At 40.6% G+C, this 25352-nt stretch overlaps 1 protein-coding gene across 1 annotated transcript in view; it reads left to right on the top strand.

The window, feature by feature from the left end:
- pacs1 (phosphofurin acidic cluster sorting protein 1) overlaps window positions 1–25001 on the top strand; it is an 89794-nt gene extending 64793 nt beyond the window's left edge. The window contains exons 7-24 of the mRNA XM_074699266.1: window positions 3961–4038; window positions 7255–7314; window positions 7634–7794; window positions 9759–9852; window positions 12169–12252; window positions 12371–12492; window positions 14415–14550; window positions 14834–14938; window positions 15027–15133; window positions 17466–17620; window positions 17759–17869; window positions 17953–18055; window positions 18134–18176; window positions 18256–18298; window positions 18379–18520; window positions 19990–20228; window positions 20815–20934; window positions 21023–25001. Coding sequence (XP_074555367.1) covers window positions 3961–4038; window positions 7255–7314; window positions 7634–7794; window positions 9759–9852; window positions 12169–12252; window positions 12371–12492; window positions 14415–14550; window positions 14834–14938; window positions 15027–15133; window positions 17466–17620; window positions 17759–17869; window positions 17953–18055; window positions 18134–18176; window positions 18256–18298; window positions 18379–18520; window positions 19990–20228; window positions 20815–20934; window positions 21023–21141 — 2022 coding nt within the window. The 3' untranslated portion in view covers window positions 21142–25001. The remainder of the gene's footprint in view (window positions 1–3960; window positions 4039–7254; window positions 7315–7633; window positions 7795–9758; window positions 9853–12168; window positions 12253–12370; window positions 12493–14414; window positions 14551–14833; window positions 14939–15026; window positions 15134–17465; window positions 17621–17758; window positions 17870–17952; window positions 18056–18133; window positions 18177–18255; window positions 18299–18378; window positions 18521–19989; window positions 20229–20814; window positions 20935–21022) is intronic.
- The last annotated feature ends 351 nt before the right edge of the window (window positions 25002–25352 follow it).

Here is a 25352-nt window from a genome sequence, read left to right as displayed (position 1 = left end):
ACTTGTGCTAACTTAACCTAACTTGCTCAAAGTTGAGCTAACTTAAGCTTACCTGTGCAAATTTTGACAATCTTGCTCTTACAAACTGAGCTAACTTGTTCCTATTTAAGCTAACGTGAGCTAAGATTTTTGAGCTAACTTAAGTAGTGCAAACTTGATCTAATGGTCAAACCTAAGCCGACCTGGGCTTACTTGTTCTAACTTTAGCTAACTGGAGCTTACTTACGCAAACATGAGGTAGGATACCCTTACTTGTTCTGGTAACATAAATAACTTGCACTACCTAGAGCTAACTTGTGCTAACTTTCCTAAACTTTTAAAAGCTTGAGCTAACTTGCACAAAAATTAGCTAAATTAAGCTTATCTGAGCAAATTTTGACTAACTTGCTCTTAAAAACTGAGCTATCTTGGTTCTACTTAAGCTAACTTGTGCTCACTTGAGCTAATTTAAAACAAGTACTGCAAACTTGATTTAACTTAAGGTAACATGAGCTAACTTGCACAAACTTGAGCTAACCTCCAGTAACAGGAGCTCACTGCTGCAAACTTGAGGTAACATGCCCCCTAATTGTACTGGTAACTTGGATATCTCGCATTACTTACAGCTAACTTGTGGTAACTTTCCCTAACTTTTGCTAATTTAAACTAATTTGCACAAAGTTGAGCTATCTTAAGCTTATCGGAGCAAAATTTGACCAACTTGCCCTTACAAACTGAGCTAATTTGTTCCTACTTTAGGTAACTTAAGCTAGCTCTTACTTAAGCTAGCTTAACTCAAGTACAGCGAACTTGATCTGACAAAAGCTAACTTGAGCAACTTTGGTCAACCTCAAGGCAACTTGCTCTAACTTAACCCAACTAAAGCTAACTTGCACAAAGTTGTGCCAACATAAGCTTACTTGAGCAAATTTTGACAAACTAGCTCTAACAAACTGAGCTAACTTGAGCTAACTCCAGCTTGCCAGATTTTACTTTAGCCTACTCACTCCATCTTGAGTTACTTGAGCTAACAAGCTAACTAATTTGAGTTAACTCACTCTTGCTTGAGCTAAATTGAGATTATTTGAGCTTTCTTGCACTAACTTGAGTATACTTGAGTGAACTTGAGGGATCTCTCTTTTTGGGGTAGTATGGAAGAGGATTAGGGCCATTAAATCACAGATGTCAGAATTTTGAAATCTGAGACAAAATTCCATTTTTCTTTCTCTTTATTTTTCTTCTTTAGTCAGAATTTCAGGTAAGAAGAAAGAGTCAGAACTGACGTGTCTCTGACAAAACTTTCTTTGTCTGTTCAGGAACACCTTGAAGGGAGCTTTTTTCAAATTTGCTCAAATGTCAGCTTGAATTTTACAAACCAGTAGATAAAAGAGATGAAGTCCCTGTGGCTGAGTCCACTTCTATCATGTCTTTCACATGAGAGGTATCAATCTGTTTCAAATATCTTTCAATTACATTTAATGAAAAAACCTCTCAAGGAGCTTCACAAGGTCAAGTCCAGTCAGTTCAGACTCTCGAGTGTCCTCAGGAGGAGCAGTCTGCTGTGTTTCAGGGCTTCTTATTTTTGATTTCACCCCTGAGGTGGTGGTTAACATCCAACCTCTCCCCTTCTTCTCTGGACGGGAACCTGCCGTTCCTCTCAAAGATGAGATTATTGGTTTCTCGGGTTTAGCTTCAGGTGGTGGTTGATTCTTCATAAAAATAGTCTCTCTGTGAAGATTTCATGAGTCACGCTGGAATTAGAGCTTTGAATCATACATGTCAACATAATAACGCCTCCCTTCCAGCCAAGGACGTGTATTACAATTCGTGAAGACCACTTTAACTTGTACTTAGCCGGTGGCAGCAGCCCTCGTTTTCATTGTGCGCCTTCTCCTCGCTTATTAAAGAGGGTGTGAGAAGATGAGAGGGGAATTGGTGCCCATCGGTGCGGGAGATTGGAGGAGTGAGTGAAAGGAGCGAACAGACAGTGGGTAGAGATAAGAAAGGAGCGACAAGGCTGTGGAGGTGGGATTGAAAAGAGTGAAAGGAGGGAGGCTGAGAGTGCGGGGTGAAGGGTGAGGGGAGCAACTGAAAGGCAAGAGCAGTGAGAAGAGGCAGAGGCAAGGGACGAAGATTAAATTTGTTACAGTTCAAAATTCCTTTTTCTTTGGGGAGATGTGACGATTTTAGCTTCAGAAGAAATAAGACTTCTGAAGAATCACAGAGGATTGTTTATAAGGTTAGCTTTGATGCAGTTGAGTGTTTTCTCACCCTCAACAACCCACTCACTATAAATTATCCCGTCTGTCCATAATTCAATAAAAAATCATTCTACATCGGACATTAATCACAAAATCTTACACCTTTACAGTGGATGGTGCAAGACACAGCGTGTAGTAACTTGAGGGGGTAGTGCAATAAGCTGGATTTAAATGTAAGCTGCCTGCTAAAGGGGCTAGCTTCTTATAGACTAGCTAGATTAGTCTTTCTAGATCAAGCTAGGCTTCACCAAGCCCCCTAACATGCTCTAACTTGAGTTAAATAAAGCTTATTAGCACTAACTTGCGCAGACTTGCTCTAACTTACACCAACGTCAGCGTTACTTGTAATAACTCAAGCTAACTTGCACCAACTTACAGTAACTTGAGGGTAATTTGCACCAAGTTACATCAAATTTCTCAAACCTGAACTTACTTGTGTCAACCTGCTCTAACTAAAGCTAAAGTGAGCAAATGTGTGCTAACTTAACTTTAATTGAGCTAATTTGAGCTTATTTAACCTAAATTGCCCTAAATTAGGCTAACTTGAGAAATTTGTGCTTACTTGAGTGAGCTTGCACACTTGTGCTTTCTTGAACATGAGCTCACTAAAGCTAGCTGATACAAACTTACGCTTACTAAAGCTAAATTAAGCCAACTAAAGCTAAATTGAGCAATTTAAAGCTAACTTGATCTTACTCAAGCTAACTTGTGCTAACTTGAACTTGACTTAACTCAGCGTTACTTGTGCTAATGTGTGCTAGCTTGCTGAATTTGTTACATCACCTTGCTCAAACTTGAAATAACTTGTGTTAACTTGCTCTAACTTAAGCTAAAGTGGGCAAATTTGTGCTAACTTAACTTTAATTAAGCTAATTTGAGCTTATTTAAACTAACTTGCCCTTAATTAAGCTAACTTGAAAAAAATGTTCTAACTTTAGTGAGCTTGCACACTTGTGCTAACTTTAACATAAGCTCACTAAGCTAGCTCATACAAACTTAGGCTAACTGAAGCTAAATTAAGCTAACTTAAGCTAAATTGAACAAATTTAAAGCTAATTTGCTCTTACTCTAGCTTACTTGTGCTAATTTGAACTTGACTTAACTCAGTCTAACTTGTGCTAATGTGTGCTATCTTGCTGAATTTGTTACATCAGCTTGTTAGACTTTCTTGCTCAAACTTGAACTAAATTGTGTTAGCCTGCTCTAACTTAAGCTAAAGTGAGCAAATTTGTGCTAACTTAACTTTAATTAAGCTAATTTGAGCCTATTTAATCTAACTTGCCCTAAATTAAGCTAACTTGAGAAAATTTGTGCTAACTTGAGTGAATTTGCACACTTTTACTAACTCTCACAAACTTAAGCTAATTAATTTGACTTAATCCCAACCTAACTTATGCTAATGTGGGATAATTTGAGCAAACTCTAGAGGCAAAAAAAGTTTTGATTGGAGCCAAAATATTGCAACTTTTGTGTTCGTGTTTCTCAATAGACTGAATAAAGTATGGACGTAGTCACCACAACGCCACTTATTTGTTTTTTATTAAGTCTCATTTTAGTCTGGACCAGGCTTTACAGGGGCCCCTAAATTGCTCTAACTTGAATTGACTTGCACTTACTCAAGCTAACTTGGGCTCTAATGGCAAAAGAAAGCTGGGTTAGTTGCTCACGTTTTCTCATTCAAACCTGTTTCCTGTCTTTCTCCTTGCTCCCCCTCTCTCAGTATCTATACGACGAAGAAGATGAAGTGAGGAAGAAGAAGCTGAGGCGCAAGCTGCCTTCAAATGCCGCCATCACCAGAGTAAGAAAACCTCCCTTACCCTCTCATTCACCGCACTGCCTCTCAGCCCTTTATCTCTTTCTCTCTGGCAATTTACTGCAAACCTCCTCATGAGCAACCCTGGAGTGTCCTCTCATCTGCCACTTGCCTTACCTTATTCAACCTCGGCTCGTCTCTTGGCTCCGATGGGCTCCCTCCTGCCTCCCACCACACTGTCCCCATCCTCCTCCTCCTTCCAACCAGTTTGTCACTTCATCCATAAATCCATTTTCTCCCTCTCTTCCCGAAAACATGTATTCTGGGCCAATTTTCAACACATGCTCCTGCAATAACACTAACTGGCCTCCTGGGATGCATGGACACACATGTACACACAAACACACACAAACACTCCATATGTGCAGTCACACGGTTGGGAAAACAAATTACGACACAAAATTGTCTGCAACCCCTACGAGCTACAATGACCTGCAATTTTTCAGGATTTATGTGCATTACATTTTCTGTGTGTGTGTGTGTGTGTGTGTGTGTGTGTGTGTGTGTGTGTGTAGATAGCAGCAGGAGTTAGTCTCAGCAGGTTATTAATGGAGCACCATGTGGCGATCTCTGTGAGATTTTCACTGCTGCTCCTTAACACCACCGCCTGTGGACAACACGCACACACACACACATACTTGTAATCATGTTTTTCTGAGGACTCTTGGTCTTATAATGCAAGGTCTCTTACATCAACACTTATCAAGCCCTTAATCTATGGTTTCAAGCTACATCTTATGCCTAAATAGCATTAATAAAGTGGAAATTTGCTGAAATTTCGTCACCTTTTGAAACGTCCTCATTCAGCAAAAAATATCTTATGTCCTCACGAAGACAGTAAAACAAGAACATACCGAAACACACTAGATTACCACCATTTCTGCAGAGTCTAGTTGAAGGACAGATACAAAATGAGAGTAAACACACACTCAGAGCAATTTCAACAGGATCCTCTGTGCTGCACTGCAGTGAGCAAACACTCACACACATGCAAACACACACAAGTGTATAAAGAGGGACAGGTGAATGAGCGTCAAGTTGATCCTCTTCACTTTCTACGAACAGTTTAGGACACAACCTCCCAAAACACTGAAGCTCTTAACATCCACTCAGACCCTCACTTGTGATGCTGCTCTGTGTTCACAAAAAAAAAAAAAGTTAACAGTTCATAAATTGCTCAATTTTGATTTGTTTTCATTCAAAAATGAAAGTGATACTGTTGATGGTGTCATATCTTGAAACGGTAGCTTAAGAAACATTCAATTGTTTCTCTATAGCAACCATTAGCCTCAAGTTTCTCTCAGTTACCATGCTGCTAGGATTGCTGGATAACATCCAGTACAGAACTATGCATGTTGTTTAGTCTGCCATATTAGCATGCTAATCTAAAGAAACTTAAGTTTTGGCAGCATTTCAAAACAATTGAATCAAACAGGAACTAATGTTTTAGCTACGTCATTAACCAGAAACTTCAAATGTAGCTGGGTTATTCACCAATATGATGCTAACAGAAGCTAACCCAAACCCACACTGTTAACTAACATGATGCTAACAGAAGCTAACCCAAACCCCTGTTATTTACCGATATGGAATTAACAGAAGCTAACCGAACCCACACTGTTAACTAACATGATGCTAACAAAAGCTAACTCAAACCCACATTGTTAAGGAACATGATGTTTACAGAAGCTAACCCAAACCTAGATGATTTACCATTATGATGCTAACAGAAGCTAACTCAAGACCTACATTGTAAAATAACATGATGCTAACAGAAGCTAACCCAAACCCACATTGTTAACTAACATGATGATAACATAAGCTAACCCAAACCCACATTGTGAACTAACATGATGATAACATAAGCTAACCCAAACCCACATTGTGAACTAACATGGGCTAACAGAAGCTTACCCAAACCCACATTTAGTATCATGATGCTAACAGAAGCTAGCCCAAACCCACATTAACTAACATGGAACTAACAAAGGCTTACCCAAACCCACATTAACTAACCTGATGCTAACAGAAGCTAACCCAAACGTGCATCACATTGACTAACAGAAGCTAACAGTAGCTAACCCAAACCCACATTATTTACCAATATGGTGCTAACAGAAGCTAACCAAAACCCACCTTGTTAACTAACATGATGCTAACAGAAGTTAACCCAAACCCACATTAACTAGCAAGATGCTAGCAGAAGCTAACTCAAACCTACATCACATTTACCAATACGATGCTAACAGAAGCCAACATCTTAGAGTTAAAACATCTTTAAGTTTTAGCCATGTTGTTTACAAATATGCTACTACCAAGACCCACCACAAACCCACATTGTTAATCAATATGTTGCTAACAGAAGCTAACCCAAAACCACATTGTTAGATTATATTATGCTTGCAAAAACATATGTTTTGGCCACATTGTTAAAGTAATATGCTAACAGAAGCTTCCTTTCAAGCTGTAATGTTTGCAAATATGAGGCTAACAGAGACTAATGTGTTACCCACAATGTTAAAAAAACACAATGCTAACAGAAGCTAATACAGTGCTAACAAAAGCTCACCTCAATTAACGGCCAGTGGTGTCAGCAAGCAGGAACTAAACTTGCAGAAATTTTGGGTAGGTATTCTTTTGATATGGTGTTATTTTTCAAGAAGTGGTGGAGACCAAAAATGGAGCTAAAAGAAAAGAGAATATTAGACTGAAGTTTTTAGATGGCTACAAAAATTACAAAATGTCATCAAGATGAAGAGCTTTCTGTGGAATAGTACAGCCCAGATAACAGATATTTGCACCAGTATGCAGTTTTCAAGGAATTCAAAGAGTGTGCAAAGCGACTACTTTTGTGCTAACTCAGGGAAACATTAGCAGAGGGGGAGATGTGACTCGCTAAACTTAATAGCCCAGTTTGATAACATAAGATAGAGTTACAGCCCAGGGTGTGAAGAAACATCAGCACAGATAAAACAATCCACCAACTATGACACAAAGAAAGATGTCCTCCTGCTGTATCCATTAACCGCTGTTGTTTGAGTCACCAAGCGTGAAATGCAAGCCCGGAAATTACCGTTCCATCCTGCTCCTGTCATCTCCTTCACAGCTATACATCGCCTCCCCCGACAAACACATACTGAAATCAACATCTCCTGAGGCTCTCATTGTGTCCTCCTTTCTCTCCTCTCTCCTGTCTCGTAGCAACCCAACATCAAGCAGAAGTTTGTCGCCTTGCTGAAAAGGTTCAAAGTTACCGATGAGGTAGGTCACACATCCACTTCATTTGTGAGGATTTCGGTGGGTGCAGGAGTCAACATGTATTTTCAGGCCTGGCTTTGAAGGTGTGTGGGTGAAATGTGGCAGAACAACTGAGATTCAGCTGGCAGATCGATGAAAAGCAACACCAAACACTGTCAGTTCGAAAGAAGAGAAACGTGTCTATTTTAACGTGTTTTTATCCTCTCCTGGGGATCTCACATCAAAGCGTGATGCCGACGTGTTTCTCAAAACTGATCAAAGTGTCAGGAACAGTGTTTGTTTTCCTCTTCATGTGTCTTTTATTGATGCGTCTCCTTTCCAGGTTGGTTTTGGCCTGGAGCACGTCTCCAGGGAGCAGATCCAGGAGGTGGAGGAGGACCTGGACGAGCTCTACGACAGTCTGGAGATGTACAACCCCAGCGACAGCGGGCCAGAGATGGAGGAGACTGATAGCATCCTTAGCACACCTAAACCGAAACTGAGGTAGCATCACAGACACAGAGATATCAATTAAAGGGGGCGAAAAGCATGATCAGGGGCGGATCCAGACTTTTTAACTGAAGTGACGTATGTAATCATTAAATGAGCAAACATTAAAGCTCCTGTGAGTTCAGCTTGACTCATGATCAAACACCTTTAAATTAAATATTGTTGACTCTTCATGAAACATGAAAAGCAAACAAATTTCATCAGAACAAATATTGATCCTATTATCATTATTAATTAATTAATTTTTTTTTTTTTTTTTAAGTTGCAATCAGTGTCAGGGGGTAGGTGTCGCTCAACAAGAACTGCTGAACCAGACTTTTTCATACATTTTTCTCACACTCTCAGTGAGTGATATATTAAACAGAATGAGAGTTTACAAATTTTCATAACAAGATCAGCAAAGTACTGCTCTGTCCACAGGGGGCGCCAAAATCAATGCAAACTGCTCACAGGAGCTTTAAGTTTCCAGAACATGTACTATTTTAAGTCCTTCACTCCAAAAACTGAAATTTAAGCAACTGTTTGTTTTATTTTGGGAAAAATTATCTGACCGGACAAGTTCAAGAAAAATATCTCAAATTACTCAAAGACCAAAAATGACACCTGGTTTGCTTGTAAGGGTAAAAAAAAAGAAAAAAATAGATACAATTCTTGTTTCTTATATTAAGACATTAAATTATTGAAAAAAACTTGACAAGCAAATTATTTTTACCCCAGTGGCAATTTTTGTTATTCATTCCTTTTGGGGAACTTTCAGTTTGTGTTGATGTGGCGCCCCCAGTGGATAAAACAGAGCTTCTTATCTTGCACAGATTTCACTTTTTTGCAGGGTAACAAAAGAAAATGTGCTTTCTAGATATTTATAGAAAGCTGCAAGGTTGTTCTGATGCAAGAAATATCCAATTATATTTATGGAAACCTTGGGTGGCCATTCAGAGGAGGGCTTGGGCCACCGCTGCATGCGTGTCTGGATACGTCTCTGAATATAGTCAAAGTATGCTATCGCTGTGTTTAAAAAATCACGGTCAAACAGGAAACTCAAATTGGAAATCTGGTTTAAAAACATTACTTTTTGAGCTGGGTTGAAAATGCCGCAACTTCCCTAGAATGTTGATTTATTATTAAAAGTAAAATTGAAACATTTTTATTCTGTTTGGTTCTAGAACAGGAATAAATTTAATCTTATTCCAGAATGTTTCGAATAAAATGTATATGATGTAACAATAACAGAAAAATGTTGGAAACTTAATCACTCCCAATAGTTACTGAGGTATCTTTATCTGTATATTTATATTTTATTTATTCATTTATTCATATGTCATACAACATCAAATCCCTTTATCAAACTGAGTTAACTTGTTTACATGCCTCCTTATGCTCCGTGTTGACACATTTAGAACCTGTGTCCATCTCTGATAATTCAGGGCTCCCTCTGCTGGTGGAAACCCTTCACTGCAGTCACATTTTGAAGCTTCACCGCAGTTTATTTTTGATTTTTTTTTTAAATAAATATTTTTTTTTTAAGAAAGACAAATAACATTTAGTTGAAAAAAGTGAGTTAAAGTAAAAAGTTGTTTTTCTGAAGCAGAAATTTCTTGTCGGAGTGTTAGGAGCTAGAAAGAAGCTAAGGAACTATTTTTTAAATAGGTCTGCTATATGTTTTTATTTTCAGTCATTGCTTGTGATTGTGTCGGATGGCTTTGTTTCTTATTAAGTCTCATTCTGTAAGGGTAAACATTTCACAAAAATGTGTTTTTATGGGGGAAAGATGAATTTTATATTCTGACCATTTGTAGACCTTGAAAATGTAGAGACATATAAAAAGGATACAAAAAAGAAGAATAAACAGGGATTTTTACTCATATTTACAGGAAAATCAGCAGGATAAACAATAGAAATAAAGATAGGGTTCAGCTTGGTATAAAAATCTTTATATGTTTTTGTGTTTCTCTGCTCAGGCCGTTCTTCGAGGGAATGTCTCAGTCCAGCTCCCAGACCGAGATCGGCAGCCTGAACAGCAAAGGCAGCTTGGGGAGAGACCCTTTCAGTCCGGTGAGTAACTCAGACCTGCAGGGGAGCAGCAGCAGCAGCAGCTGCGGCATCAGCAGGAATTTCACTGGAGTGAGCTGCAGGGCGTCACACAAAAACCTGAACCGTGTTTTTTTTCTCTTTTAATCCCTGTCTCACTGGTAGCTGTAAATATTTATTGCCCCTGAAGGGCGCCGAGCTCTAAAACATAAAAGTCTCCTTAGCAGCTGTGTTAGAAGAGTGGTGTTGGGGGTGAAATGATGACACGCAGATCTAAAAGAGTTGTCTGTAAATAAGACACTGCTGAAGTCAAGATTTTCTTGCACCTGTCGCCATGATAAGATCTCTGCGAGCAGCTTTTCATGTGCGTATTTCATCACCCCGTGACACCCAAAGGATAAAAGTGAGGGGTACAAGATGGCTGACAGTGTATAAAGGCAGAAAAACATTCCCAGTTCACAACATGAAGTTTTTTTTTATTTTGTGGCTGTCAGCAATTTAGAGATGCTCTTACCAGTTCTGCTGTTGTGCCTGGATTGCAGGACAAGTTCCAATACATACATAGCCTCTATGTTATAAAGCCCAGTGGTTCCAAATAGTTTGATTTCACTGCAGTTCGTACACACAGGTAGTCTTATCTCTTACGGATTAGCTGGATTAAGTGTTTTATGGGGGTTTTTGTACATTTTTGTCAGATTTTGGACTTGCCTACACTGTAAACCCGGATAAGTTGAGTTAACCTGAAAAATGCTTGTAAACTAGTTACCTCTAATTATTATTATGGAAAATCATTCTACTGAATGTCTTTAATCAAATAAACCTGATGCTTATTTGTTCTTAATTAAAATATTAACTAATGTTAAAAATGTTGTATATCACTGTAAAACATAATAAGTTGACCTTACTCAAACTGAAAGATGTGATATCAATAATTTTGTCTCATGAATTAAGTAAATGTAATAATAAAAAATTGAAGCAGATCAGAACAACTTAATTAAATAACATTTTTAAGAACAGCTGGGTCTCATATCCACAGCGTTCCCTCCTCACTCATGGTTACAAACGCCGTCACAACAAAAATCAGCTCTATTTTCATAACTTTAGTAACCTTGAGTGAGGAGGGAAGGCAGTAGATATGAGACCCTGCTGTACATTGAAATATTGTTCTTCAGGGGGAACAGGTTGTCTGAGCCCCACAGCGCTGACTGGTGGTCTGTACCTAATGCTGCCTAATGGTAATGGTAATATATTAATAAATGAAATGTTTGACTGAACTCTTGTCTATTTAGGCTAATTTTGAAAATGTAAAAAGATATATTAATTTATCCTCACTCACGGTTTCAAAACACAGTCACAAACTAATGATTTTAAGTTGTGCTAACTTAAACAGTAACAAAAGTAAAATCTACTCAGAAAGCATCAGTTTCAACACTGAAAACTCAGACATTTGAGTAAATTGAACTTAATAACAAATTTTAAGTTTTCATAGCTTAATCCAATGGAGTCATTTGAACTTTGGGGTTTACAGTGTATTAGTTTAACTCAGCCGCTGCCTGAATAGGGGAGTAAAAAGTTTGAGAAACCTTAATTAAGCTCACCAGTTAAGAGTGCTAACCAGAGTTTATGTTTTTGCCACAGTGTCAACAGGCCGGGGTGAAAGGTGTGGGAACTATGACGAGTGAAATCTAACTATTATGTGGTTTTGACCAATCAGATTAAAGTCATAACATAGCCAGGGTATTCATAGGAAAGACAGATACTAATTAGCTAAAAATTGAACATAGCGTTAGCTCGACTCTGGTCACATGTATTTTTTAACATGCTTTTTTTTAACTTGTTGCATTCAGGTAACAAATTCTTTTGACAGGGGTAGTCCCAACTGACATGATTTTTATCAACAACATAAAATAATATAAAATAACAACACTGGGCTCAAACAGTAGCTTTCTTCAGAGTGTGAGGAAACAGCATAAAATGAAGCTGAAAACCAGCGTTGTATTGACGTGACTCTATATCAATGTGGTAAATATCCTGAATGTGACGCCCATAAAGATTGCCCTGCAGGGAGCCCATGTGTGAACACAAAATTCATAAATGTGTCACTCTGAGGTTTCCTGAACGGAGCAGAAATCCAATACCTCTCTGACAGAGTCGCTGTCTGCTCGATGAAAACTGTTTAATCTCGCTGAGCTGAATGGATTCGAATGGATATGTTGGCGCCGCGGTTCCTGGAATGAGCCTTTTTTTCTGCTTTCAGTTTGTGTGTCAAATCAAATAGCAGAGAATATTCAGGCATCACAGCTTTGGTTTTAACTGACTGAAGCTGCCTCGTCTCTCCAGCAGGGGGAGCAGCATCCGCTCGAGAAGATGAAGCACTCCCGCAGCCGCAACCTGGAGGAGGCGCTCTCTGAGACGGACACACTGGTACGACTCTTCTTGTTTCTGTGTGTGGAGGTAGATGCTGAGAGATCAAGAGTGTCTCCTTCTTCTGACGCTGACAGTGTGTCTTTGTGTGTGTGTGTGTGTTCCTGTGTGTGTGTAGGAGCTAACGGATCAGGAGCTGTTCGCTGAGGTGGGCCCCTGCATTATGGTGTCTGTGGCCGAGAAACCCCGTACACCTTTGAAGAGCAGCAAAAGTGAAACCCAAGCGATGCCATCCCCAAGGTAAACACATGTTCCCAGGTAGCTTTATTTACATTTAAAAACTTGTTCTTATAAAATTCACATTTCTGTGTAAGCAACCACAAAAAGTCTTTTTTCTGACTTTGCGACTGCAGCTCTGTTTTTTTCCTGCCACCCCGTCATGTTGTCTCCACTCTGAATGACTCAAAGAACCTTTGGGGGCTGAAGGGAAATTCAATCTGCCATTAAACGTGGGCTGCCAAGAACAAAACCGAAATGTCAGGAGCGGCAGTAGCTTGTGTTCTTTTGTGAGCTGTGTCACCGTGAAAGACGAGGAACACAGAATTTTGAAAAAAGCCTCGAGACATCCTGATAAAATGACTGAAATGTCACATTTTTTTTCAGCATGTTGGCCGATTTGAAAAGAGGTGAAGCATAAAAACAAAAAACTGTTTCTTTTGTGCTGTATCTTTAAATCTGAAAGTGTGAGATGCTCAGCGGTGACTTAAAGCACCTCTAGGTTTCTGGTGGAAGCTGGATTCTGTTTGTTGTCCAAATAACATTTTTCCGTTAGCTTGTTAGCGGAGAAACCAGTCTGTGTGAGCAGAAAAAGACGGCAAACATCACAAGTGACATGATCCTAGCTTTGACCAGCAGACAACCCCAGGCAGTTTAGCTTTATGTAATCTTTTTAGACAGGTTCCTGCATATATTACAGCTCACTATCTGCTCTTAAAGAGGCGGTACTGGCTTTCTTTTTAACATTTTACCAACAAGCACAAGTTAGCATGTTGGATGTCAGACTAAATTTGGGGGAAATTCAAAAGTCTGTAATAAAATAAACTCAGAGTGAGACGTTAGTCTTGTTCAAAAGTCACACATAGTTCAGCAAGAGGGATATGAGGTATGTGCAATTTGTGACATCACAGATTGGTATATCTTCAGAGACATCCTGATCTGAGGTTTTTTGTCACTAAGATTTTATTGTTTTGTTTCTGTTCTTTTTGGACTTTCCAAATTAAGTATCCAAAAAAAAAATCTTTTTAAATAGAAGAACATGATTTTATAGCATGGCAGCTGTGTAGGAGGCTTCTTGAGTGCTGGAGGGTGGGCTTGAGCAAACCTTATGAAAGGAAGTTTTTCGAATACAGACTCTATTCTTGCTTCTAGCTTCTCAAGTTGCCACTTGGACCCTAATACAAAAAGGAGGGAAAAATGCTAGCTTTGGCGGGAAGTGCTTTTTTCTAACATCAGAAGCTAAGGAAAGCTAGCCAAGGTTTCAAGACCGTGCAGTTAGTGAAAGACATGCTTGGTTAGCGCCTAGCCTGCCTTATAGTAAGGTCACAACGTGACATATTAGACTCTGATTTCCTTGTCATTTTGAATTAAATATTAAGTATTATTACTTTATAGCATGGCAACAGTGGAGGAGGCTTCCAAAGTGCTGTGGGAACAAAAATGCCCTAAAAATTCAGACTTATTCTGGCTGGTAAAGAAAAAGAATTGCAGGTTTGGGCAAAAGTTATTTTCACAAACACCAGCAGCCAAAAAAAGCTAGCTAAGGTACTGTGCGTTAATATGTGCCTAGCCTAGCCTAGCTTGCCTCATAGCTATGTCATGGCAACACTTCAGACTCTGATAGCCAGACTTTATAATTAGTCGTTTTTTGTTAAAAACAAGGGAGGGAAATGACTTTTTGGCATGGCAACAGTAGAGGAGGCTCCTGAAGTGCTGGGAGGACATAAAGCTTGAAATGTGCAGATTACCTCCTCTTTGAGTTTATCTCAACTCAGGCTGGAACACAACGTCTTACGATGCCAGCTGGATGATAAACAATGCCAACAGAAAAAGGCGGGAAAACTGCAGGTTTTGGAGGGAAAGTGCTTTTTGCTTACACCAGAAGCTCAGAAACATTGAACAAGGTTTTTAAGATTGCACTTAAACCATTCTGTTTTTCCACTCAGGTTGGACGGAGGCCACACCCCCCGACAGAAGCGCATCAGCACGCCCATGAAGGAGCGGCAGCTCTCCAAACCGCTGAGCGAGCGCACCAACAGCTCAGACTCCGAGAGATCCCCGGAGCTGGGGCACAGCACGCCGGTGAGTCTTTCCAGGATGGTCTCCTAATCTCCGGCACACAGAAGTAAATCTTCGTTTTGTGCTTCGGCGCTCCCTCAGAGGGATTTACTCTGTTGCTGCTTTTGTTCTGTGGCATCCTCCGCTCGCTCCTTTTCTAAAAGTTAAGAGCTCACATGCGTCCTGATAATCTCTGACTCGCCTGCAGCTCCCACATGAATTATGTATGCACTGATGAGTCATCAGAAGAGTAAATGTGTCACTGTAGGGGGTTATGTACTTAGACTGTGTGTGTGTTTGTGTGTAGCTCCTGAGGAAAGTGGTGTACGACCAGCTGAACCAGATCTTGTTGTCGGATTCGGCGCTGCCTGAGAGCCTGATTTTGGTAAACGGCACAGACTGGCAGGGACAGGTAAGACTCGGCGTGTGTGTGTTTGTAAAATGTCTTTTAATATTTTATGGCTGATTGTATCACTTTTCTTCTTCTTCTTCTTCTGCAGTATGTTGCCGAGCAGCTCCAGGTGCAGAGGCACCCGGTGGTCTGTACGTGCTCGGCAGCTGAGATCCAGGCCGTGCTGTCTGCCGTGCTCACTCGCATCCAGAAGTTGTGAGTGCATTTCTTGAAGTGAACACACAGAAACAAACAACACACACACACACACGCAGAGTTCAAGGCACCCTTGTTTGTCAGCGTGACTCATCGTCTTCGTCTTTTTCCTGCTTTGAGCCTTATTTCTGTTTTACATCCTCTGCTTGACCTTCTTCTTCTCTTGTCCTTCAGCCTCCACATCTCTCCCTCCTCCTGATTCCTTATCTGTAAATTCATTTCTCCTACCAAAAGAAACTTTAGATCCCCTCTTGAAATTAATTTCATTGAACTAAAAATGTAAGAATTCCTTCCATTATGTAGAAAGACAGAGGCTGAGGCTAAAGGTAAATTAACATCAGCACCACCATGTGTTTCATACATTAATAGAATGTAACAAGTTATTTGTTTTCTTTTTTATTTTCTCTGAGAATCACAAAACCAAAACAAATGACTTTGTTTTATGGGTGGTTATTCAATGAGGTGGACTCCAGGTGTGATGCAATAAGTTCCAGTGCGTTTCCGTGCGGTACAATGAGTAACAAAAGAATATGGTGCAATATAATTTGGTGCAATTTAGGCCCGTTAACACAGCAACGTTTCATCTGAAAATACTAAAATGCAGTTTAAAAAAAATCTGCATTTACACGGAAACACTAAGGGACCAAAAAGGCTGTTGTAAGCATGCCAGGCCTGTAGTTGGTACCCAGCAATGGTGTCCACTCTGAAGGCTGTTTTCAAAAGTTTGCGTTTTAGGTCGGCTAAAACACAGTTTTCATGTAAACGCGAGGCTAAAATGAAACAATACTTTTGCGTTTCACCCTAAAACCAAAGCAAAAGCACAGCCTATCAACGAATAAAATCTGCTGTTTTTCCTACACTCTTGCCCAATTCAGTTCAGAGATCAGTTCTTATACGATTGTGACATGTTTGTCACTTTATAGTGTGTGAGGGTAGAAAAACAAACACCTCAAAACAAAAACACCTTAGAGCCAACATTTTCTCAAAGTTTACAAAACAAATTACTTGGAAAGTATAAATACAGCTTGTTTTATCGCACCAAAGTCTGACATGTTAGAATCATATGAACCAACTCTGTACATTACTCCCGGCTGTTGTGGTGCTTTACTTTTGCGTATTCGGCACAGAGTTCTTTGCACTTCAAGTGGCACTTCTCGGGAGTCCCCGCGAACCCCTTAGCTGCCATTTGCTCAGACACAAGTCAGAACACCTCGTTTCTTACGGCACCGTTCATTCTCTATGTACAGCCTCCTCGCCGATGATGCCGAGGAAGGTCGTTCATGGCACGTTCAGTCTTCCATTCATTTTCTAAAAAAGGGAGTTTTCCTCGCGAAGTCGTCCGTAGATTTAAACCTGTGGTTCCGCTTTTTGGGATCAGATTGGTTCACTCTTTCACGCATATGAAATGGTCCCAAAAAGTGGGACGGCTCGTCTTGATTATTTGGGGATCCGTCCCAGGACAAGTCAGTCGAAACGCCTCAAAATGCGCGCCGTACTGACATGAACGCAACCGGACTGCTTGGTGGAAACGCGGCTTAGGACTCTGAGAACTTCAGAGAAGGGTCTCCTGCTGGTTCCTAGAGTCTAGACTAATCACCGTGAGGCTACGTTTCAATTTTATGCTCCTAAAATCTGGGACAGTCTTCCAGAAGATGTGAAGATGCTCAACTCTGACATCCCAGGCTGAAAACACGTCTTGGCTTTACATAGAACAACTGAAACGATTTTATTTGCACCCCTTGCTTTTTGTTTCATTTGATTTGTGATTTTTAAGTTTTATGGAATTATGTTATTTTGCCTCATTGTGATTTTATTTTATTTTAGCTGTAAAGCACTTTGGATTGCCTTTTGTACAAATTGCGCTCCACAAATAAACCTGCCTTGCCTATTCATATTACATTAATTTGATAATCATAATAATACATTTTATTTCAAGGCCCCTTTCAAGACAACCAAGGATGCCTTACGAAACGTAGTTTAAAAGCATTTCAACAAAAGTTAAAAAGAAAGTTTGAAAGAAATAGATTTAACAGATGAGATAGATGGATTGGGTTGAGTAGGCGAGGCGAGATAAAAGGGATTTTTGGGCGGGATTTGAAAATAGTCAATGAGTCAATGTCAAGATTTCTTCAAGATTTCTACTTTTGTCTCAAACATCTGAATACGTTCATCAGATATTTCTTCCAAGTCCTCGTAGTTGTATTTCTGGACGTTTCTCAGGTGGAGCTGCTCTATCGTCTGTTTCGCCGGCGTTGATGGATGAGACTCCGACAGAGGAAATCCGCCTCCACACATCTCTGGTAACACCTTCCTCCCTCTCTCTGCTCTCTAGCTGTAACTGTAACTCATCCATGCCCCGTCCGGTGAAAGTGGCGGCGGTGGGGAGCCAGAGCTACCTGGGCGCCATCCTGCAGTTCTTCGTCACTCAGCTTGCCAACAAGACATCTGATTGGCTCAACCATATGCGCTTCCTGGTGGTGCCTCTGGGTGGGAGTCTCATTATGTTTCTCTATTGATTAAGACTTCTTTTTCTTGCTGAGTCATACTGCGGTGAATTTTATTTTGGGAGATGTCTCATCATTCGAACTCGCCCTTTTTTTCTTCTGTTACACCTTTCTTCTTCAGGTTCCCATCCTGTTGCCAAACACCTCGGCGCCCTCGATAACCGCTACAGCTCCTCCTTCCTGGATGGAGCGTGGAGAGACGTCTTCACCCGCTCTGAACCACCACAGACAGGTTCCAAATATTTACGTTTTCTTTCACAAACACACCTTTATTGACCCTTTAGTTCCTGAAATTAATTGTTTTGCATCTTCCAGATCAGTTGGACGTAGCAGGAAGAATCGCTCAGTACATCAGCGGAGCCACCGTCACTCACCAGCTGCCGATCGCTGAGGCCATGCTCACCTGCAAACACAGAACGTGAGTTTAAACACCACCAAACACGAGCAACGCGGCCTCAGAAGTGTTTTTAAAACCTCTCTTTTTCTGTCTTCACAGGCGAGATGAAGACTCCTACCAGAAGTTTATTCCTTTCATCGGGGTAAGATTTACTCAGGAGTTAAAAACAGAGTCTTGCTGCTGATGTAGGAATGTTTCTGACGTGGTTTTTTGTTTTCCAGGTGGTTAAAGTCGGTCTCATCGAGTCTGGTCAGTCTCCAACAGGTGAGAGTCCTCGTTTCTCAAACATGTCGCATGTTTTTATTCGACCAGCTTCATTAACAGTTAATGGCTTTGTTTTAAAGGAGACACAGAGGAGGGCGTGGCAGTGAGCTTGGCTGTTCCCTCCACGTCTCCCCCCTCCCACGGCTCACCCACAGGGATGATTAAAGAGGCGGCCACACCCCCGTCCTCCCCCTCTATGGGCAGCGTGCTCACAGTGCAAGGGTAAGACACCTCATCCATCTCCAGTTCACTTTAATGGATTACGTTAAGACTCTTCACCTTTTGGTTTCAACACCAGGATTTTATCATTCCCTCTATTTTATTTAGAAAATCATCTGAGCGAAGAAAAATCCGTTGAAATGTTTTTGAATCAGACAAGTTTTAAGCTACAGAGTCAGAGTTTTATTCACTTTCTGTTGGTGCCAACTTTGGCGCCCCCATGTGGTCAAAAAGTGGTACATCAACACCTCTCATGTTAGTTGTTCTTTCACAAAAAAATCTCCTTTTAGGTTTTCTGTCTAATAAAAGCAAAAAAAAGAAATATTTAAAACGTTTCTTTGTTTGTTTTTGTGTAAATGAAGTCAGTAATTTTTTGTTTTCTTAGAAGTCTAACTTTTAATATCAACATTCAGAGATAAAACTTGAAATACTTACTGTTATATGAAAATTCTGAAGTTAGAAGCTCTACAGTTTTTTCTCCAAATTTTGTTAAAAAAATAAACTTTTTAAATTCAGAATTTAAAGAAATAAGTTAGGATATTATTCAAAAATTAGATCCAGAAGAACTGTCTGATACAAAAAAAGAAAAAGCAAAGAAAAAATGCTTTAAAGACATTCTTTTATTTCGGACAATTCTGAATTCAGCATTCAAGAATCAAGCGATAAATTCTGACTGTAAGCTGAAATTTCCGAATTCAATGACTTATTTTTTTTCCAATTTCTGAGAAAAAACTTACTCTTTTTTTTTGTGGGCCTAATCACCCTACCTAGAACACCTAGAGTTTTTATATCTGTAATAAACATTTTTAAAAATGCTGAATTTTTTTAATTCAAAAAAGGATAAAAGAGAAAAATGTAAAAAAAAAAAAAAAAAAAGAATAAAAAATGAAAAATTATTTAGAATTTAAAATTAAGTAAATAAATGTGTGAGACAACATTTTGAATAATGGAATGAAAAATGTAGCTTAAATTTAAACTGTTCTGAAAGATTTGCACAAGAAAGACCTGAAACACTGATTAAAGTTTTCTTGTTTAATTTTTCTAACCTCCTCGTCATCTCCTTTGACGCTCCTTAGATTTCACTTAAATGTGACCAAAAACATCTGACGTGTTTATTTTACTTTCAGTTCCATGTTTAATTTTTACCCTTGCTCCTTTTTCGATTGGCTTTCCGATCCTGCAGTCGAGGTGATAATGTTTGATTCAGTGAAGTTTTGCTCTGCCTGCTGCAGAGCTGACAGACTGCAGCTGAGCCTTATCTAATATTTCTACTTCACCCTCTGCAGCGTGCAGTTGGTGCTCCAGCTGAACATGATGTACCAAATTTAACGGTTAATCCTCCAACAGACTCCCTCAGCCGCAGAGTTTCTGAATCTGACACTTGCTAGTCCTCCAGTTCACTGATGAAAACAAGCGTTCACCACTTCGCAGTTTTTGTTTTATTATCTGAATAAATCTATTTCTCCCCTCAGGAGTCCGAGCATGTCTCATGGCGTGGACGCCATCGGCCTGCAGGTGGATTACTGGCTCGCCTCGCTGGCTGAGAAGCGGCGGGAGGGCGAGCGCCGTGACACAGGCTGCAAGAACACGCTGAAGAGCGTCTTCCGTTCGCTGCAGGTCAGCAGGCTACCAGGAGGGGGCAGCAGTGACACTCAAGCACAGGTCAGCACTATGGCCATGACGGTGGTCACCAAGGAGAAGAACAAGAAAGGTGAGAAGAGAACGATGCAGATCTGTCAAGCCCTGTTTCCACCAAGTGGTCCGGTACGGATCAGTGCGGTTTGGTAGGGATCGGATCGGGAAGGCCTGATCCTGTTTGCGTGTTCCCAGCTTACCATGCCCTCTCTTGGTAGGCAGTGTGCCGACAGCTGCGTCACTTAAGTGATAGCGCGGCGGCATAGCAACCTGATAAAGTGTACCCCACAAATAAATCCACCGAAGAAGAAAAACGCAACACAGTAAACAAAGAGCAATGATGGAAGACATCCAGCAATTCCTCTTCTTTGTGATTTCCGTGTGGCTCTTTGTTACAAAGCGCAATCGAACTTTGTTTCAGAGAAGGCTGTTGCATGGTAAGTGGTGATTCTTTCGACCAATCAGTCTGTGTTTTTAGTTCCACCTTCTGGGGTCAGATGGGTATGTCTGGCACCCCAACAGAAGGGTACCAAAAAGTGGTACGGATAGGTAATTTGGGGACCTGCCGCACCGAGATGAACCGAACTTAAACTTGGTGGAACCGGGGCTTTAAAGAGACCTAAGCAATCGTTACTTTAACAAATGTCCTCTTCCTTCCTCAGTTCCCACCATCTTCTTGGGAAAGAAGCCCAAAGAGAAGGACGTGGACTCCAAGAGCCAGGTCATCGAGGGCATCAGTCGCCTCATCTGCTCTGCCAAGCAGCAGCAGACCATCCTGAAAGGTAACCCCGAATTTTTGTCACCTCTCTGTCTTCTTTTGTTTTGGTTTCACTTTCTTCTTTTGGCTCATGTCACCTCTTTTGTTCCCAGTGTCCATAGACGGCGTGGAGTGGAACGACGTGAAGTTCTTCCAGCTGGCAGCTCAGTGGCCCACGCACGTCAAATACCTACCTGTTGGACTTTTTGGCTACAGCAAGCCTCTGTCTTAGGAGCTTCGGACTCCCCTGACCGCATCCGTCAGCGTCTCCGGAAGACGCAGAGCAGACAGACTTTCCTCTTTCTTTCCTTTCAGTTTGGCTTCAGTCGTCTGGTTTCATTTTCGGGAAGAAGAGGAAGAGAAGGAGCGCTGTTACTAGTCACTTTAACGCCCCTGATGTGTGTGAATGGCGAGTGCATGCACATGTGAATGTACTGTACGTGTGTGTTTGAGTGTGTGTGTATGTGTGTGTTCGAGGGGCTTACAGCACAAGTTTAATAGTTAACTGCCATTTACGTTTCCGTTCTATGGAATGCAACAGCATGCAGCAACTCACCGATTTCAACTCCAAGGGGGACCGTCAAGGGTCCCACAGCTCACCTCAAAACACCTGAATCACACGTTGCATGCTCTGGACTCACACATACACCGCTCATGTGCCGGAAAAATGAATAAAAACACACGGGAAACGCATCAGGGCTTCAGTTTCTGCATGAGAAAAACGCAAAGAAGAGTCCGTTTCGCTTACGGCATGTGATGAATTCCACCTCCACGTGCTCTCAGACGCGTCGGCGGCACACATCCGTCAAAACAGGCTTCATGGATTTAAGTTCAAGGGCTTCCATGTGGTTTAAAATATTTATTTCTGTACCAAAATAAGTAATTTCGATGTTTGATTCTTTGAAAAACAAAAAGAAGAAAAAATATCTATACATGGGAAGTGTTGTTTTTATCGTGCTCAAGTGAAAAATAGTTTAAAAAAAGACTTCCCTTCAAAAGGTGTTCTTGTGATGCGTAGTGTACGTTTTTGGTAGAGGTTTTCAGGGTGGTAGGAAGCGAGCGGAAAGTGCAGTTTTCTTTAGCTTCTTTTTTGCTATGCACTTATGGATTTATATCAGAGTGTTTGCAGAGAAGAGCTGGTGAGAAATTCATCATGAGGACAACAGAATGCAAACTTAGAGTGAGAAAGGCTCAACTACAAATATGGCGCTCAAACGCCAACACGCAATAAAGCACAAAGTTGTTCGCAAGCTAACCCATCGAAATGTCTTCATCGGCAATATCCCGCTCGCGAATTCGTAGAATCCTCTTCCTGCAGGGAAAGGAAGTTTCCTCAGTGTGCCACATGCTTTCTCTGAGATGTCGTGAGGTGAATCGTGAGTGTGCAGTATCTGGTGTGTGTGGTGACAAAAATGTAACGTGGTCTAAAACTTAGTAGACTAAATAGGATTATTTTTTTCTACCATGTGACGGAAAGATCTTGTGTTCACTGCGTGTGTGTTTGGTGGCAGAGTGTGCTTCTTTTGTATTTCATCACAAGTACAGTTTTCGTCTCTGTGTCTCAGCTGAACAAACTTTCGGTTCAGTACGTCCAAATATTTGAATGTATTGAGTTCAGTTTACAGTTTTGCGCAACTTTCGGCTGATCGTTTCACAATGTGTCACCAGGTCAGTGCAGTTACTTTTAAGTCAGGAGGAAGAGTTAGTTTTCATGTAGACAACAAGTAAAGAAGAGGAGGCTTCTTGAATGCAACCTTTGAAAAACTTGTGGTGTATTGTATGTGCCGCTGAAAACCAGACAAGGGCTCGACAGACAAGGAGAAACCATCGTTCTTTGAATAACAGACAAGTACAAATCCCCAAATTTGCCACTTTTGACCACTTGTTATTTAATCCTCAAAAATACGATAAAGTTTTGCTTTGGTGTATCAACGGGAATAACTTTTGGGTTGCCAGGTCTGGAGTCCAAGTTTTCAGAAAGTTTCTCTTAGTTTTGAAAACAGTCGATCGCAACACTTACTAAACTGTATATGTTGTCATCAAAGAGTTCCTAGAAAACAAAGAAGCACCAGAAAATTGAACCAAACTGTTAATTTTGTATCAAGTTAGATATTTAAGCATCTTTAAGCTCGTAGTTTTGAATTTAGACTTGCCACCAGCACCAAACTCAAGAATGGACCAGCAACAAGCTTGTTAATCTAGTGGTGGTGGAGACCAAAAACAAAGCTAAGAGCAAGTAAATGATGTTCTTAGCTTCATCGTTTCCAGAAACACAGTCCCTACCTGCTACCTAACATGCCTTGATCCATTACTACAGCTGGCACTGGCCTTGGTTCAGAGAAACTAGCAATTAGCTTGTAAAGGTAAGGTGGTAGAGACCAAAAACAGAGCCAAAAGTCCAGGAAGTTGGTCCCTACCAAAAAACAACCCCACCAAAACTGAATCCCAACTGTTTGGAACAAGTCTTTAGATATTTTAGCCTTATTTTTGGTTATTGGTCCCAAAGAAATACATTTTATTTAACGAAGCTTCCCACACCAAACTGCAGACAACACAAGCAAGTAGCCAGTGAAGCTGTTGGTGGTGGAGACCAAAAACAGAGCTAAAAGGAAAGAACAGAGTGACAGTGGAGAGATGGATTCAAACCCAGACCTTGTGCACGCAACCCTATCGCCAGGTCTTACCACTATCATGTAAACAGTTTTCTTGAATTTTTGGTGTCCAGAAACTCAGTCCCAAAAAATGTTGGTGTTTGGTCACCAGACAATCCTTTTTTACCATTGCCCCAAGTGGCCAAAAAATGTCACTGCAAGTTTTTTTTCTTTAGATGGCAACCCAAAACTTTATTTCCATCATGTACTGTGATAACTTCTAGATAATCATGTCTTAGCTTTATTTATTAAACTTTAAGTTTAAATTAAGAAAGGTCACGTTTAAGGAAGCTAACTCACAGAAAGACACCAAAATTGAGAAATAAATTACAAGATTTGGAAGTAAAAGTCTTTCAAAAATTTCGATGTGTGATGTTCAACTTCAGCTATTGTGTCCACTGCTTACGGATAACCTCACTAACACGAAACACTCTCTGCCTTGTAGTGTCGCTAGCCTAATTATTGCATCAATGAGGTTTTAGAGTCGTCCTTTAAATTGTATGAAGTCATAATTTATTGATGCCTCCTGGGTCAGCTAAAGGTCGGCTGATGCCCCTGTTTCATGAACCGAAAGAGGCGTAAAAACAAAATCACTGCCAAAAACCACAATGTGAAGAAGTTGTGATTATATTCGGAGATATTTGTGGATTTTCTTTCCTGGTTGCAGCAGTGATACTCGTCAGCATTTCAATGTGTGAGAGACGTTCTGGGAGTGAGGTTTTTGCTTGTTTTATATCCCAGGTATCTTTCCCCTCATTCTTACCGTTTACATGTTTTTCTAAAGTCTCTGGTTGTTCCGTGCTAAAGTCTTGATCTCGTCCCTGTGTGTTTTCACCTGTACCTCTGTACCTGTGTCGACCTGTGTTTGTAGCGGTGTCGCGGTGGTTCCTCTGTCCTTTTTGACTCGTCGTGGGTAGAGATTAGTAACTGTTTGGTCCATCAATAATCTCCGTCAGTGATCAGCAGTGTCTTCTCTCTCCACCGTCCTCAGATTAAACGACCCTCTGATGAGAGAGTCTTCTTCACCAGGCTTCCACAAGCTTAGCTTTCTGAAAATATCTTAAAGGATACTGTCCCCATTCCCTCACAGCTTGTAAATGTGCTGTCTGTCCTCATGGGAACAGTAGATTTCCGCCTGGCCGGGTCTTAGGACGCCCTAAGCTTGTGGAGAGTATTTTGCACATGCCATTGTTTTCTTCAGCAGCAGTCTTCAGCTTTTTTGCCTTTTGCCTTTAACAATAATAATAATAAACTATAATGCTTGTACATATCAGATAGTACTTGTTATATTGTATTCCAGTTTTTGTTTTCTTAATTTCAACATGTTTTGTAGTACTGCTTTTTCATGATTACGTTTGTCAATCAAAACAGATGTGGGATGAAAAGTGGAAGTGTTTATTGTTTCATTTGTTTTTTAAAATAAAAATACTGCTGATTTGTACCTCACTGTTTTGTTTTTGAATGAATAACTTAGTTCCGGTTGATTCTGGGAGCTCCCTACCCTTCCACATGCGCATGTGGAATGCCAAACCCTGACGTAGTGGGGGCTCACCTCCTTTCTAATGTGCAGGTCAGTGGGACACAGAGAGCCTTTCACTGCTCCTCTCACTGCCCTCACCCTCTTTGTGAGGAGCCTCTGCTGACATCAGAGCTCAAAGACTATATACACACACAACAAGAGGCTTCACATCCACGTACATCCTGTGCTGTGAAAAAACTCTTTCATTATTCATTAGGCTTTTATGTAAGGGATATCATGACGAGGTTGTTACAGCACATTGCAGGCTTGACA

This window comes from Halichoeres trimaculatus, unplaced genomic scaffold, assembly GCF_033239565.1.
Source record: "Halichoeres trimaculatus isolate MK-OKI-2021-1 unplaced genomic scaffold, fHalTri1.1 fHalTri1_scaffold_22, whole genome shotgun sequence".
NCBI lineage: Eukaryota > Metazoa > Chordata > Actinopteri > Labriformes > Labridae > Halichoeres > Halichoeres trimaculatus.
This window is presented reverse-complemented; position numbering and strand designations above follow the sequence as displayed.